The 16,386-nt window shown below is 42.2% G+C and overlaps 1 protein-coding gene across 1 annotated transcript in view; it reads left to right on the forward strand.

Moving 5' to 3' along the window:
- The window catches only part of hcn2b (hyperpolarization activated cyclic nucleotide-gated potassium channel 2b), a 61,548-nt gene that overhangs the window by 1,449 nt on the left and 43,713 nt on the right, over window positions 1-16,386 (forward strand). The window contains exons 2-3 of the mRNA XM_008300484.1: window positions 1,170-1,593; window positions 7,663-7,824. Of these exons, the coding sequence (XP_008298706.1) occupies window positions 1,170-1,593; window positions 7,663-7,824 (586 nt within the window). The remainder of the gene's footprint in view (window positions 1-1,169; window positions 1,594-7,662; window positions 7,825-16,386) is intronic.

The following is a 16,386-nucleotide window of genomic DNA, read 5'->3' on the forward strand; positions in this document are numbered from 1 at the left end:
CCCCCCCGGCTTACTTTCAGCTGATCAGACAGCAGTGTGTGTGTCTCAGGCTCACTGGGGGGACGGTGACAAATGATTACCCTGCCAGTTATTGATGGTTTGGTTTGAAAAATATAACAAAATAGTGAAAAAAAACCCTCAAATTTGGCCACAATTACATTCCAAAATACTTTATTTTGTCTGACCGATGATCTAAAACCTTGAGATATGGAGTTCAAAATCATATAAGATGAAGAAAGTAGAGAGTTTTACAGTGAAGGGGAGTATTTGCTTTAAAAATAATTCAATTGATCTGTTTATAATTACTTGCATGTACCATCACCTTCCACTTTTTTAGGTTCACTTGTGAAATCTAAGTCAATCCAATGCAACAAATCTGCCATAAATTGTACTTTTACAAAGCTTCTGCATTGTCAGAAAGGGTCATAATTGTACTTTATGTTGATTTACTTTAGTTTTGAAGCTTTCTTCTATTTGTTAATGGATTGGACAGTTGATTTGGAAGGCTTCAGCTTTAAACACATAGGTGCCGCCCTTATAATTCAGCTGTCTGTATTGTGGACTGATTGGCTGATTTGGGCTGTTTTGGACAAATAAATGTCAAAACAACTCACTGCTGGGGGTTTGATGATGGAGCACAAAGCTGCAGCCTTGATGACTTGCTGATTGTGTCGCCCTTTGTTGAAAATTTGAGGTGCCTGAGTCTTGATTTGGAACGAATTCAGCAATTTTGTCCTTGTTTTGTCCGACCCAGTCTCGACCCTGACGGTGTAGGTTGACTTAGGTTGAAAAGAAAAATCAAACATTTTATAAAGGGTGCTGCTGTTTTCTGAGTGTGTGTGTGTGGCCCATGAGAGTGCATTTCTTCGCAGCACAGAGGAAGCTAGGATCTCCACTTGTCACAAATCAAGCAGAATCAGCAGCTTTCCTGGCATGTGATATCCATCGCAAACAGCTCTACTGTGAGCGTCTAGACACCAGTGGTTCACTTTTTACAGTTTGCTATTTGGGGCTCAGATGTTGCCTGTTTTATTGTGTTATTGTCTGATTTTGGAGTTGGATTGTGTGCACATGACTCCTCACAGTCCCTTGTTTGTGTGTTTTAGTGCATTTTTAAGGGATTCAACCATCTCCGTCTCTAATCATGTCTTTCGCTTCCATCCTGCCAGGTTCTACTGGGACTTCACCATGCTGATGTTCATGGTGGGCAACCTGATCATCATCCCCGTGGGCATCACCTTCTTCAAGGACGAGACCACGACGCCGTGGATCATCTTCAACGTGGTGTCCGACACCTTCTTCCTCATGGACCTGGTGCTCAACTTCAGGACTGGCATCGTGTTCGAGGACAACACGGAGATCATCCTCGACCCCAAGAAGATCAAGAAGAAGTACCTGAAGAGCTGGTTCGTGGTGGACTTTGTCTCCTCCATACCTGTGGATTATATCTTCCTCATCGTGGAGAAGGGCATCGACTCGGAGGTGTACAAAACGGCCCGGGCGCTCCGCATCGTCCGCTTCACCAAGATCCTGAGTCTGCTGCGCCTGCTGAGGCTGTCCAGACTCATCCGCTACATCCACCAGTGGGAGGAGGTACGTCGGGTTGGTTATATAAGCACAGGGAGGGAAGGAGGGTTTAGGTGACCATGTACGGTTAGAGTGGGGAACCGCTGCTGATTAAATCGAATGCATTTCAGCAAATCATGTGACACTGATACATGGGAAACACAGATTACTGGGGGGGAATCACGTGGCATATGCTTGGGACACCCCTGTTTTAGGTTGTGTGCTATATTTAGCCAGTGGTCGCTGTTGCACCAAACCCTGTGGACACATTTGTAGCCTGACTGATGTTGGACTATCTGCCAATCTAACTTGAACATAAACGCACATTTCTGGAGAGCAAAGCTTTATCATTCACATTCAATACATTTTGGAAATTTCTGTAAAAACAATCATTTTTAAATGTAAAAAAAAATGGGAAGAAATGCAAAAAACTAATCGTGATATTTGCATTTTATTTTTGCATGTAATTTATGATGAAACGAGCAATATTGTAACCATCTGATCAGCCAGTAATATTATGTTGTGATCTTTTTTCACAATTTTTGCCCCAATTGGCATCATTTTAAACTTCCCTCTTTAGCCACCTACTGAAACCTTACAATATAAGTACTTTTTTGTACTGAAACTATCAATAGAACACAGTAAGAGTTGAATATGACCCCCTAAAGTTTCAGTAATGTGTGCTGCATTTGTAGCTAAAACTGGAATGTGTGGAATTTCACTTAACTTTTGCACACTAATGCGTTTTCTATAATGAACCCTGCTGGTGAGTCTCAGTGTGTAACTCAAGGCCTCGCTGTTAGAGCTGTATTGATTATCACTGAGGTTATTGCGCAGAAGTAAGGTGAGTATGGCCCCACCACTTTCTTTCCACTTTGCTGATGCATCTAAGAATTCATGAAAAGTTCTGTTCAGAGAAGGAATTTTATGAGAAAGTAACTAAATCACCAAGATTGTCTATTTTCCCCATAACAAGAATACCTTTTCCTCGTTCTTATATGTGGCATTTTAACCAATTGAGGCATCAAACGGTGGTAAATGGATGCTGACAGTCGGGCTAATGCATACACTCAGGCTTCATTGATTACATTACACACGAGGAAACAATGTTCATCTATAGATAGTTGCATTATCATCCATCATATGGCCCCATGCTACATAAACACAATTAACCCTCGCTTACTCTCAGCCGTCCATGTATGTGGATTCCTGCTTGGACTAACCGAGCACATACCTACCGAATGTGTGTTCTCTCGCTCTGCAAACGACCACTACTTTGCTGATTACAGAGTGGTAATTTGAGCTCGATGAGACCCATAATTACCGATTCAAACGCACACAACCGAACGCTCCTCTGCTGCGACTCAGCCCTGCCCTGATCCTCTTAGTTCAGCTGAGCTCTGCTCTGCTCAGCTCGATCCAAACGTGGCTGGCTGTGTTTCCTCCCCTCTGCCCGGCTCAGCTCGGCTCAGCTTAAATCGCAGCAGCGGGGTTTCCTAAAAAGATCGCCTTAGTATTGTGATGATTTCGCCACACGGCTCAGCTGTAGACCGGCACAGGCACCGGACCACGCTCAAACTTAATATCCATATTTTTGGCATGATCTTAGTATAAATTGATGCCTGTGTTGGTTTCTGCTTCACAGGAGCTCATGACGAGCATTGCTGAGAGTGTCCAGAGCAATTTCCTGAGGCAGGGAGGTCGTATTGATGCCTTTTTCATGTGCTAGACGATGATATTGAATGGGTGGGAGTGTGTCCACAAGAGTGACATATTGGTAGCAGGGCTAATATTTATCATGTTAACAAGTTTTCTCTAAATGCATTTGACCATGTGCAACAGAGAGGAGCAGAAAATAGTTTATCTATGTTTTTCAGGCTGTGACTTGTGGTCACAGTAATATGCCTTGACCCAGATTGTGGTCTGACAGTGACACATGGCCAGGTGCTGTTCTGGTGTCGAGGGGAACATTAGTCCTGGAGCCTCATTAATCATGATGGGAATGCTTCCTAATCACAGGGCAGGGCCTCACAGCGTGTTTCCCTTTCTGCTTCTCCAAAATGACCCAGGGCCATTAGCCATTATAGGAGATACTCCAAAAAAAAATGAAGCAAAAAAAGTGTTGTCTGTGGCGGTTTGGGGCTAAATGACATTTTTTTTCAAAGAGGAATAAAGAAGAAGGAATATTCAGCATAAATTAAAAGATGTTATCCACTAAGTAGAAACAGCCAGATGCCGAAGATGTGAAGTTATTTTAGATTTAGAGGAGCGATGTGATATGAAGTGCTGCACACTGATAACTTACTACATTCTTCTGAGCCCCCCGGAGCCCTTCGCTGTAAATGAGAGATCATTTTGTGCGCTCGTTGTGTAAATTGCACATGAGAGAGATTCACGTTTTTTTTTTATTTTATTTTTTTTTATCAACATGTCATTATTCAGCCAAACACAGACTGTAAGAAAATTGCCCCGGAGCTATTTGAGCCGGAATTATGCACATTAGCAAGTCGAGTATAATGTGTGTGTGTGTGTGAGGTTTTGATATTCAAGTGAGCTGGGAGTCGAGGGCAGCGAGGCCTCTGAAGTGACGGGATGAGTCACAGAACGTCCCGACCTGGCTGCTCCCTGAGTGTAAATTCAAAACAGAGGCAGCTCGTCTCCAGACACACAAAACACACACACACACACACACACGCACACAGTATTTGGCCTAGTTCACATGTAGGACGATTCTCCCGTCTCAAGTGAGAAATGAGTCTTTGTTTTTGATATAAGAAACCACCAAGTGGGCTCATAAGGCAGGGCTTTCCAATATGCATAAATATATATATATATATACTTTATGCAGACATACAGTGTCTGGCCTACTTCCCTTCCCTGTCGGACATTTCTCTCGTCCCCTGGTAGGGAAATATGCGTTTACTTATGATTTAGTGAAGCATCCAGTTGGCCCAGTTAAGCAAGGGTTTCACACCAGTGCACACACACACACGCATGTAAACCTCCCCTCTCACACACACACGCATGTAAACCTCCCCTCACACACACACACGCATGTAAACCTCCCCTCTCTTACACACACACACGCATGTAAACCTCCCCTCTCACACACACACGCATGTAAACCTCCCCTCTCTTACACACACACACGCATGTAAACCTCCCCTCACACACACACACATGCAGCGGTAACGAGGCCTGGCTGATAGCCAACGAAGCCACAGTGAGTTGCGTTTACAAGGCTGCGACCACATCACCGTCTCCACACAAATGAGCCTTCTTATCTAAGGCGAGTAATGTGAAGACACAGAGGCCGGTCAAAGCTTCATCAGTGTCTGGTTTTATCGTGAATGAGTACGAAGCACACGTACCCCACTGACCTGTTATTACATGTGGTTGTAATGTAGAACCTGACACATTTTTAAGACTTAGAGGGAACAACATACAACACATCTCGCAATAACCCAAATTTTGTTGTATCACATTTGAAATACATACATTAAAAAAAAAAAACTTTTCACAATTACTGACTTTTTTTTTTTAAAGATGTTAGTCCTTGTATTTTCTCTTTACAGCTGCACTTCACATTATTTTTTATGTTAAAAAATGGTTAAATAACTACTGATGAACTACTGATGAAGGGGGCTGCTCCCACACTTTGGACTCTCTCAGCTTGAAAGAGCGTTGTAGCCTCTTTTAGCTCATTATTTTGGGCGCCCAACTGTATTGTTTTGGTTCACTCTCACTGCTGCTTGCATGAACCGCCAAATTCAGCAATTAGCAAGCAACAAAAACTGAACTAAATGCGTGTAAATATCGGATTTATATTCACCAAGGGTGAAGAAACCAACTCCAAATGAATATTAAAGATTCTGATAGATGTGTAAAGGACCATTTGCTAACCAAAAATGAATGCGATGAGGTGATATGAGGTGAACATGTTGTGTTTACAGCTTTTCAAATGGCTCCAAGTGGCCAAAACAGACCAGTTAAACCTGCCGTAAGAGTCCAGCTGAATCCCAGCATCCACCCAAAGGCTTCAACTGTCACAGGTTTACCTGACATCAAAGCTGTAAATCAATCTGTGTGAGTTTGTGAGAGCTCTAAACGGTAGAAGAAGGAGAAATGGGGCATTATATTGTGACAGCACACATGGAGCTTGGAAATGTCGCCATTAACAAAAAGCTAATTTGGGTTTACTCACAGTTTGATCAGCTGCTCAGTTGATCTCTTCCAGTTTGTGACATTGCAGTGTTTGCCCATTTTAGCAAACTACCAAAGTCAGAAAAGCCTTGAACATCTGTAAATGTTATACAAATTTCATCTTTGAATATAACAACAGTAATGTCATAAATCACCACAGCATGGAGTGGTCAGATGCTGTCACTTGCAGATAAACTTACTGGCAGACTTCTTACCTGCACCTCCATGCTTGGGATGTGCACATTTTATAGCAGGCGGGACTTCTATGAGCTACGAGCAAGTCCCTCAGGGAAGTCTGCAGATATACAGACTCACAGAAAGTCAGAAAGTCTGCGTCAGAGCCGTCACTCGATGCTTTGACAGTGGGACGGTCCTAAAGCCTCATGCAGTTAGCAGGAACGCATCTCAAAGTCTGTTTGTCCATGAGCATGGGGACTGAGATTGTGCCTTTGATTTATCCACCCGTCCATCAACTGTACCTGCATAATCCTGTGGAGGGTCTCTGGGGGCTGGAGTCTATCCCAGCTGACACTGGGCGAGAGGGCGGGGTATTAAGAGCACAGCGTTCCCCAAAGTAATTATTCTTCACTGTTAAACAACTTATCCTTCACTGTTAGCTGGTAAATCCTAATATGTAAGTAGTATAACATGCACTAGAGGTTTTCGTAATTAAAATCCCAACTACAGAGTGAATCGGAAGTGCATGCAAGTGTGCATATCTGGTGAAAATACCCTCATCACAGGGCAGCCGGAGAGTTTCCAGAATTTGAAAGAAAAACATGATCTGGGCACACTTGACTTTTATAGATACCTTCAGTTACGTGACTATTACAGAAAAGAAATCCAGGTTGACCCCTCCAGAGAAGTGAACAGTGTGATCCAAATCATAAAGAAAGCATATGAGGAAAGTAACACAAGAATAATTTCAGCAATTTATCATGGGTTAAACTCACATGATAAAAACTCAACCAATTATATAAAAGGAAAGCGGGAGAAGGAGTTTAACATGGAAATTACAGACGATGATTGGCTTAATATGTGGAAGATACACCAAACATCCACTAGTTTGCGGATCTGGAGGGAGTTCTCCTGGAAAAACCTGACGCGTTTCTTTATTACACCAAAGTTGAAAAGTAAACAGTTAAATAGACAACAGAAATGTTGGAGGGATTGTGGAGAATTTGATGTAGACCACTCGCATGTATTTTGGTCATAAAATCACTGTATTTTGGAAGATGGTGTGTGGAGAGCTAAAACAAATAATGGGTTATGAGATTCCAATGCGCTGCAATGTACTGTATCTTTGTAACTTCTCTGATGAAAGTATAGTGGGAAGTGATATATACCTGGTTAAGATACTTTTAGTGGCTTCTAAGAAAGCTGTTACCAAGAACTGGGGACAGATAGAACCACCAACGAAGGACCAATGGTTGACAATTGTTGAAGGAATCTACACAATGGAAAAACTAACTCACAAACAACCAAGAAGCACAAATGGACAAAAAATGGAGCAAATGGACTGAATACAAAATACGGAATAGCAGAACAAACGATTAATGATGTGAATGCATAGTAGTTACCCAAGCAATGTTTTGATGTTGTTGTTACTCATTTTTCATGTTGTTTTTGTGTTTATAAAATTTAAATAAAGAATTAAGTGAAAAAAAGAGAAAATACCCTCATCACAGGCCGCACAGAGAAACCGCAGCCTCGCTCTCCTCAGTTCAACAATATGCTGCATGTGCTGTTTGTAAAAAGTGCTTCAGCAGTGTTTACCGTCCATTCAGTTCTGACTCAATCTGTATAAACACAGATTTTTCATTCTCCTCACACATCTGACCCAACTTTTTCTCTCCACTTCTGTAACTCCCCGCCCATCTCTCCTCCTGACAGATCTTCCACATGACCTATGACCTGGCCAGCGCTGTGATGCGAATATTCAACCTGATCGGTATGATGTTGCTGCTGTGCCACTGGGACGGCTGTCTCCAGTTCCTTGTTCCGATGCTGCAGGACTTTCCATCTGACTGCTGGGTCTCCCTCAACAAGATGGTGGTAAGCAGAAAACCTGAATATGTTTGTGTGTTAAAGGTGGTTGACGCGATCGCAGAAGTGTTTGTTAGCAAAAGCAACAGTTACCGCAAAACTGTAAAAACACGTTCCCCATGGAGCGCAGAGGTGTTTTGTTTACTTCTCAGATGGGGAAATAGGATTTATGTAAAGCTGAGTTTTGCACACATGCGTGAACAGACACATAGGCAGCACTGGCCTCGATTAAACCCCCACTAGTTAAACCCAGGAGACACGCCAGCGTACAGAAAGAGCCTGTTTTCACTCGTACAGCACAGTCATGTGGTTTGTTATTTAGCATTTTCTCTTCTTTGCTTCTCCTCTCAGATGTTCTTCCTTCCTTCTAGCTGGCAGGTAGCTTCTGGCCATCTGCTGAAAGACAGACCATTAGGAGAGGTTTTCTCCAAAATTAATGGAGGCATGAAAGGGAAAAAAAAAAAAAAAAGACTCTCCGGAGAGAGAAAGCGGTGCAACACTGGAGCTGCGTGAAAAACAATTATCTAACTAGATCATTAATGAACAATCGTGACTGAAAGCACGCTCACTTTGGACTTTATCAACCGGTCAGTCATTGAAGAAACAGGAGAATCGTTTGCACAGATAACCTTCTGAACCCCAATTCTCTCACTAAAGTTCCCTTTAAGTGGCGATAGAATAATAACATCATGTCTACACACATCGCTGCTGTCCCTAAATGTTCTAGCAGGGACAAATACCTGCCTATCTTAATGCTATTTGATACATCCAATAAAGCATAAATCCCAAATCTGGACACAAATACAGAAGAAAGCCCCTCCGCCCCCCAAAATGCTGTTTGGGTTTTTATCGTTTTGGACTTAAGCCCTTCCATCCGGCCTGACTCGTCATTCTGCATTGGAGACAACAGATTGGAGCTTGGTGAGTGACAGGGCCGGAGGCACCGAGAAGTCAGAGGATATGAGCTGTGTAAAGTGGAGGCCCTGTCACTCAATATGTGCCATTTCAACACTTATTTCTTTTACTTTTCATGCTTATATATATGCAAACATATAGTATGTGTGTGCACCAACGGAACAAGAACACAGATTGCTTTAATGATGCATACTTTTATTAGTAGTTAAAGCAAACTGTTTAATGATACACAATAATTACACTCAAACTCTGACACCGGTTTGAATGTTTCATATTTAATGCTTGAGTAATAATCCAGCACTTCTTGCAGCTGAGGTGACGAACTCAATGAAAGGCTGTTTTTCCTCTGATCCGGAGTCGGTGGAGGTTGTGTGTGTGTGTGTTTAACAAAGAGGTGATGATTGGTTCGGGGAGCAGCTTCGGCAAAACAGATGAGCAAACACCGGCGAAGTGATTTGCATGTAACCACAGAGAAAGAGAGACTTGCACTAATGAGATAAATAGATTTGTAGGGAGTTACAGAGGACAGTTTGCATTGATATTAGAGGCTAAATGCAGGATGAAGCCACAGTTTTGACATCAGAATCAACATCATTTGCGATAGAAACCAACCCGCCAAAACGTGCTGCGGGATCACTGCTGCTTATCGTTTCAATATCAGAATCTGCACATGACTGTAGCTGTCTTTTTTTTTTTTTGGAGGGAACACTACATTTTTTTGCCACATCTAAGGAAGTTCAGCCGACTGGGTAATTCCCTCTTCATGCTTTTTGTCTGGCAGTTTTCCTGAGCTGCTCCGACTCTTTCTGCTAAGAAACGTTTCACATGCTGAGATGGAAACCTTCTAATTTTGGCACACAGATTTCTGTAACCCTGCGACACACTGGTGCATGTGTTCGTGCCGATAGGTGCGTATACGCGATCTCCGGGAACAGATGGATCTCACACCCGTTGACCCTGGGGGGACATCGCCGTTGCATCCCCGTCTCTCCGTCTCGTTTTTCTCGTTTCATCTCTGCCCACCTTTTTCACGCTCTACACACACACACATATTGTGTCTTTGGAGGCCAGAAGATGCTTTTTTTTCTAACTCTTTCTGTCACTTCTGGAGAGTTTGACTTTAGATTGTGTGAAGAAAGGAAGTGATTACAGTCTGGGTGCTGCTCTCTTCCTCTTGTGCTCAAACACACTTCTCAGTTCACGGACTTAAATGAGCCTCTTATCAGCATTCGACTCCAATCCTAAGTGATATTTGGTGTCGATGTGGGTGTTTTTCAATCTCAGCTCCTGTATTACACCGTGACATTTTCGTGTATAATGTTAATTATCACCGTGAAAGTGTGAATGCAGAGAAAGTGTATTGTTCTCCTCGCCTCGCCTCGTATCAGTTTCCCCCCTTTGATGCCTCGGCGTGTTGTTTATGCCTGCTTTCTGAGCTCAGTGCCACAATGCCGGCGAGCACCCATGTGGGCGTGGCCGCCTGGTGCGTTGCGCCGCTGCCATCTCGGGGTAATCAAGGTCAGATCCTCTTCAGAGTTGCTTTGAATGAGAGACGCAGCATTAAATGATCCTTCATCTCAGGCTGACTGGCCTCCTGTAGGTTTACTGGACTTTCCTTTTTGTATTTATTGCACTGAAAAGCACAGGACACTTGCTCTCAAGCCACCCTCATGTCCACTGCTCTGTCTGTTGTTGTTTGTCTGAGCTTTATGTGCATGCCAGACGATAGAAATAACAAAAAAAAAATCCCCTCCTTGTGGGTCCTTTCTTTCCTGTAATGTATTCATCTCGGCGTCTGAACGCTCAAAAACAAAATCTGCGACTTGTAAAAGATATGCACGCAGCAGACAGTGGCGTTTGTTGTAAGGCCGATAATCAGGCTCCTGCGGCATCGTGATCACAAGAGACCGGATCACCTCGGCCTGTTATGTAAGCGACTCCCTGTTATGTGGATGATGACAGGTGGTTTTGTCCAATCTACCTCAGCCTGATTGACTGTTAGATCAATGGCATTAGAATAAAGCCGCTCTTTTCCTCTCAACTTCTCCCCCCCCCACCTCCCCGTGCCTCGGGCTGAACCGTGTTTCTGTGGTTAATATTTAGGGCTGCTGGGAGACATTTTGCTGTAGAAGAAAAAGAAAGAAGAAGAAGAAGAGTTGCTGCTGCTGCGACTGCAATCGTACACCAAATTGCGCGGCCTTATTTATTCATGCGCGCTGTATGGGACACACTCGGGCTTTGAAAGTTAATAAGGATATCCTCCATTCATTCAATTACTGAGGGGATCTAACTGGCAGGCAGGACTGTCAGCGCACATAAGAATAATGGACAGTTGCAGTGTGAGGCTGGTGGGAGGAGGCGCTGGTGTGTGCGTGAGTGACAACTGCCTCTTACGATCCGACAGCGACTCTCAGCACTAATTTGCAGCAGACCTGAGTAGCACAAGGGGAATTTTTGCAGAGAGGATAAGTTAAAGTGGGTGGTACGGCACGGTGGGCGATTCAAAAACATAACCAATAAGACTGAGAGGCTTGTAGAAATTGATTGAATCCTCAATTGATTTTATTGCTGCAATCATGTGTTCGCCACATGGCACTGTTTTGCTGCCCCACATGGTCTATTTATTGCAGAGTCATTAAACTTTGAGGTCATTTTATGTTGTATAAAAGGCATTTTAAATCAGTTAAGGTGACTACTACAACACTGAAGGTATCCGTACATTTGTATGTTTTTGTTATTTTGGTTTTGCTGGGGGCTGCAGGGTGGCGCAGTTGGTAGCACTGTTGCCTCGCAGCAAGAAGGTCGCCGGTTTGCGTTCCGGTGGGGGCACCGGAATCTTTCTGTGTGGAGTTTGCATGTTCTCCCCGTGCAGCGTGGGTTCTCTCCGGGTTCTCCGGCTTCCTTCCACACAGTCCAAAAACATGCTGAGGTTAATTGGTGATTCTAAACTGTCCATAGGTGTGAATGTGAGTCTGTCTCTAAGTGTGGCCCTGTGATAGACTGGCGACCTGTCCAGGGTGTCCCCTGCCTTCACCATAAGTCGGCTGGGATAGATTCCAGCCCCCCATAACCCTAGTGAGGATTAAGCGGTGTATAGATAATGGATGGATGGATGGTTTTGCTGGGTCACGTTATGTGGTAACGAGCAAAAAAAAAAAAAAAAGGTTCACAGGCAGGCTTTGTGGGACAAGTCGCCCCTGTGAAACCAACCCCCTTTTTTTTTATAAAGGAAAACTTTCCATTTTCATCTGTGCAGTGAAATGCCGGGAGTGCAGGGTTTCAATGAATAATATCATTTGAAAAAAAAGTTTAGTATTTACATATCTTGAAATAATACAATTTTGATTTGTGTAAAAGGTAAGATACTTTTTTTCCCTCCCAAACACAGATACACTCTCAAACTGATTTATCAATCTTAAGTGTTGAAATATAGCATCTGTTTAAAAATAAATCTTATATTTCACTTTTTTATTCACTTTTCTGGGCTGAAATATGTTCCTCTGGTGCGGTTTCAGTTGAAAATGTTCCTTTGCATCATACTCACCAGACGCCGCCACCTTGATGTCTCACACACAGACTGTGTGTTTTTTTTCTGCTACAATGACGCAGCAACGTTTCTTTTGTTGCTGTTTTTTAATGCAATGCTAATATCTAGTGCATTTTGCTGCCATTTATAGATTCTACAGATTTTCTATGGATTTTATCCTTTGGGCGATACGAGTAAAGCGCTCAGAGTTTTATACATTAAAAGCCCATTCAGTAGCTGTTATGAACCCAATAGGCATCATGTGACTGACTAACACTGCCAGCGAGACAAATGGCTCTCTGCATGTTGTCACTGTACATTCAAAGCAGAGTTTTTTTTCCTTATTGCTACATCAAAGGCCCATCCTCACGCTTGATACGATCAGGGCAGAATAACTTTGGACCTGACTCATATGGGCACAGCTTGCATCATCAGCTCGACACTTTCTCCGGATGCACATGGTTGCACACCAACAGCAGTCGGAGTTCTACAGCTGCGTCTCAGTTCAGAGCCCGCATCCTGCTGCAGCCCGTGAAGGTGAGGCTCCCAGAGGACCTGAACCTGCTTCGTTCTGAGAAATGATCTAAATTACTCCTAGTTACAGTAGTGCACCAGTAATGTTAACCCTTGTCTGCAGTGAAGTCCACTAGCAGGGCTGGATTGTTAGTGTTTCTGACTGCAGAAGGATGACAGCTGTGGCGTTCCTCATCGCAGTGCTGCCAGTGAATACCTCAGGGCTTAATGTTTGGATACAAGAAAAACTCCACACAAAAAAAAACCCTACAGATGTCAAGCTGGCAAAAAAAAATGCAACCAACAGCTGAATGGTTTTCAGTTTTTAGACATGAAATACTGTGAGAGTAGCCAACAAGTAAACTGTTCATCGGATCTAATTTGTGTTATGTGGTAGCAGTTATTTGAGCACACAAACTTCCTCCTCTGTATTTCTGTCAAAGGACAAATACCAGTGAAAGGCTAATGAGCTCAAACCCAATAACAACAGCTCATTGAGCAGCGAACTGACATCCACTGACTCGAATTCTTCTTGCATATCAATTAAGGCCAGCCACGTGATTTACGAGGATCCATTTCACATCTGATAAAGTCGGTTAAAGGATTCATCGGGGGCACGACTTTCATTAACCAGACTGGACTATAATATTAAAATTACTGACTTGTACAACACAAGTGTTCCTTTAGTGTTACTTTACTTCCTAGCCATGCTGGCTACAAGGCTCCAGGGACGTCAGCCCAGCAGTTCAGGCCACATTCAAATATCTCAAGAAGACTTAGATGGATCATAATGGACTTGATGATCTTTTAATAGGACAGATGCAGGCTCTTAATATTTTTATTCATGTTTTCTTCTTTATTTATTTATTTTTTTTGACTATTCTTTTACCTTCTTTTCATGTCAACACTTTAAAATATTTCTTATTTATTGCAATAACTGAGTCTAAACTGAACCGTTCTGCTACAGTCACAACTCACATCTTCTGTCTGAATATAGAAAAATGCCGCCTTTAGTTGACTTTAATTTACTTAAAAAAACAGCACAAGAAGCTCAGTTTAAGTTAGAAACAGGCCGATGACTGGCCTGACAAGTATCATGGCTGATATTTGGCATTTTTCCAATTATCTGTATCAGTGAATTACCGACCACTTATTGCTAAATTAAATGTGCTACTTCAGATCTGATCTCTCTGTGATCTCAGAAATGACTTTCAAGCAGACACTGTAAAAACAAAAACACAAGCCGCTGCCAAAAAACAGCAAATTAGCTCCTCTAAGGCTACGTTAACGGCTAGCGGCTACGTTAGAACGCAATCTCAGATCAACCTGAAACACAGTCTGGAAAACAATAAATAATAAGGCTTTAAGAGCTGGACCTCAATGGACAATATAAGTGATAGAACAGTGAAATATTAAGAAAACAGACAAGAACAGCAGACGTAACTGGAGGAAACAAACTGACCAATCAGAGAGTGTCCTTATTTAATCACTCTTATTTCTATTTTCTACATGTTCAGTTATCGTCGCTCTTGTTAATGAAGAAGCCTAGCTGTTATTGACAGGTTCTCTTCTGTTACATACTGGTAGAACGCAACATTTATTGTACACTGGTTCTAAATATTGGCCTTGATTGCCAATAGTCATCATCAGTGTCAGCCATGAAACAAAGCAAAAATCCCAAAACATATCTTTCGACCCCTTGTTCAAGTTGCAGATTCAAATTTGTGATGTTGCTCTTATCTTTGCTATTCCGATGCCTTGACAGTTTTCTTATTGGTCCATTATTTAGCATTGATGCTCTAAATTACAATAAAATAATATTTTTTTGGTTAAAGTCAGCATTTCTAATTACCATTAAGTGATTCTAGCCGACACCAAACCATCTCTCGACTTCCTCTACTTATTTGCTTTTAAATAATAAATACAATATGGACCCGCTGGATCTAAATAATGAATCTCAACATTGCTAACATGCTCTTTTATGCAAGTTTACATATTAAAATTCTAAATGTCAGCCCCCCTGTCAGCGTCGGACTCTCGGAGAGCGACCGTTGAGGAGCTGCTCGGCGTGACACACATGCTGGAGACGCTGGAGCGTTAAGCAGCATGTAAACCCAGACGGGTGTGCCGGCGTGCACGTACGCTCACTATTCTATAATTATGGCATCATGCATCATAGATGTCCCGTGCTCCCTTTGTGTTCTTCCCTAAATGTATTATGTACAATTAGCTATCATCCACGCAGCTCAGTTAAGACTGATAGCAAATAAAATGAATGCAAGAGCTAATTTCATTTCTTTCCTCTGTCTTTTCCCTCCTCCACCCTCACAAAGGGTGGTATCTCTGTAGAATGAGTTGATTGTGTTACTATGAGGCTTGTGATTTTCAACAGTAAGAGACAGCTGTGCACTGTGTCAGCTTTAATCAGCTATTATCTCCAACTTAAACACATGCTGACTGGTTACAGCTGGTCAGTGTGTGCCGTCTCAAAGGGCTTTCCTGCTCTTACAGACACATGTGAAGGAACATCGAGGCAAACATACTGACTGGCTTTCTTTCTGAGAGCAAATTAGATCCGTGCTAGTCTCTACAATGCAAATATGCAAATCTTTCCTGTATTTCTAAGTGCTATCTTTGAAAATCAGCTTTTTTACCTTGTTGACGTTTGATATTTTATTTTAATTGAAAAAGCAAGTTATTACAATTTCCAATGGATATCATATTTACAACATTAAAGACCTCATTTTTTCCCAGTATTTTTATTTTTTGAATCGCTCCTTTGTTATTGCATAAGATCAGCAGAACTGGGGAGCTTTGTAGTTGTCTTCACATCACTCAAAGAATAAATAAATAAATAAATTGATTAATTAATTAATTAAAAGAAAAACAGATAAGGAGAGCCGGTTTTATCTAATTACAGGTAGATCCAGCTAAAATCAGACTTTATGATCTTTACATACTCAGTTAGTTTGGTCCAGATTTGATAAAACGCATCTTTTCACACTCTTATGAGAAAAAAAATCTACTTTTCCATAATGTAAACCTTGTAACCATTTTCTTGTAATGTTTTTTTTACTTGCTGCCAATAATATACCAAGTATATATATATATACTGAATATTTTAATAATAATAATAATTGATCAGATTTATATAGCGCTTTTCTAGACACTCAAAGACGCTTTTACAGTGTCAATTATTCATTCACACACATTCATTCTGGTGTTGGTAGCTACGATTGTAGCCACAGCTGCCCTGGGGCAGACTGACAGAGGCGTGGCTGCCATTCTGCGCCTACGGCCCCTCTGACCAACACTTCAAACAATCCATTTATACGCCTTCACACCAGGCAAAGTGGGTGAAGTGTCTTGCCTAAGGACACAACGACCATGACACAGGTTACAGGTCGGAATCGAACCGCCGACCTTCCGATCATCGACCGACTCGCTCTACCACCTGAGCCACAGCCACCCCTCAAACAATATATCGCCCAAATACATCATTTCCCATTTAAAAGCGAAACCAAATAAACAAAATATATGTTCATGGGCCCGTTCCCAATAAGTTCTAATAACCTACCAATCCCAGAGGATATGAAAGCGACTGGCCTTTATAGCGC

The sequence above is a fragment of the Stegastes partitus genome, unplaced genomic scaffold (genome assembly GCF_000690725.1).
Source record: "Stegastes partitus isolate 25-593 unplaced genomic scaffold, Stegastes_partitus-1.0.2 Scaffold33, whole genome shotgun sequence".
NCBI classification, from domain to species: Eukaryota; Metazoa; Chordata; class Actinopteri; family Pomacentridae; genus Stegastes; species Stegastes partitus.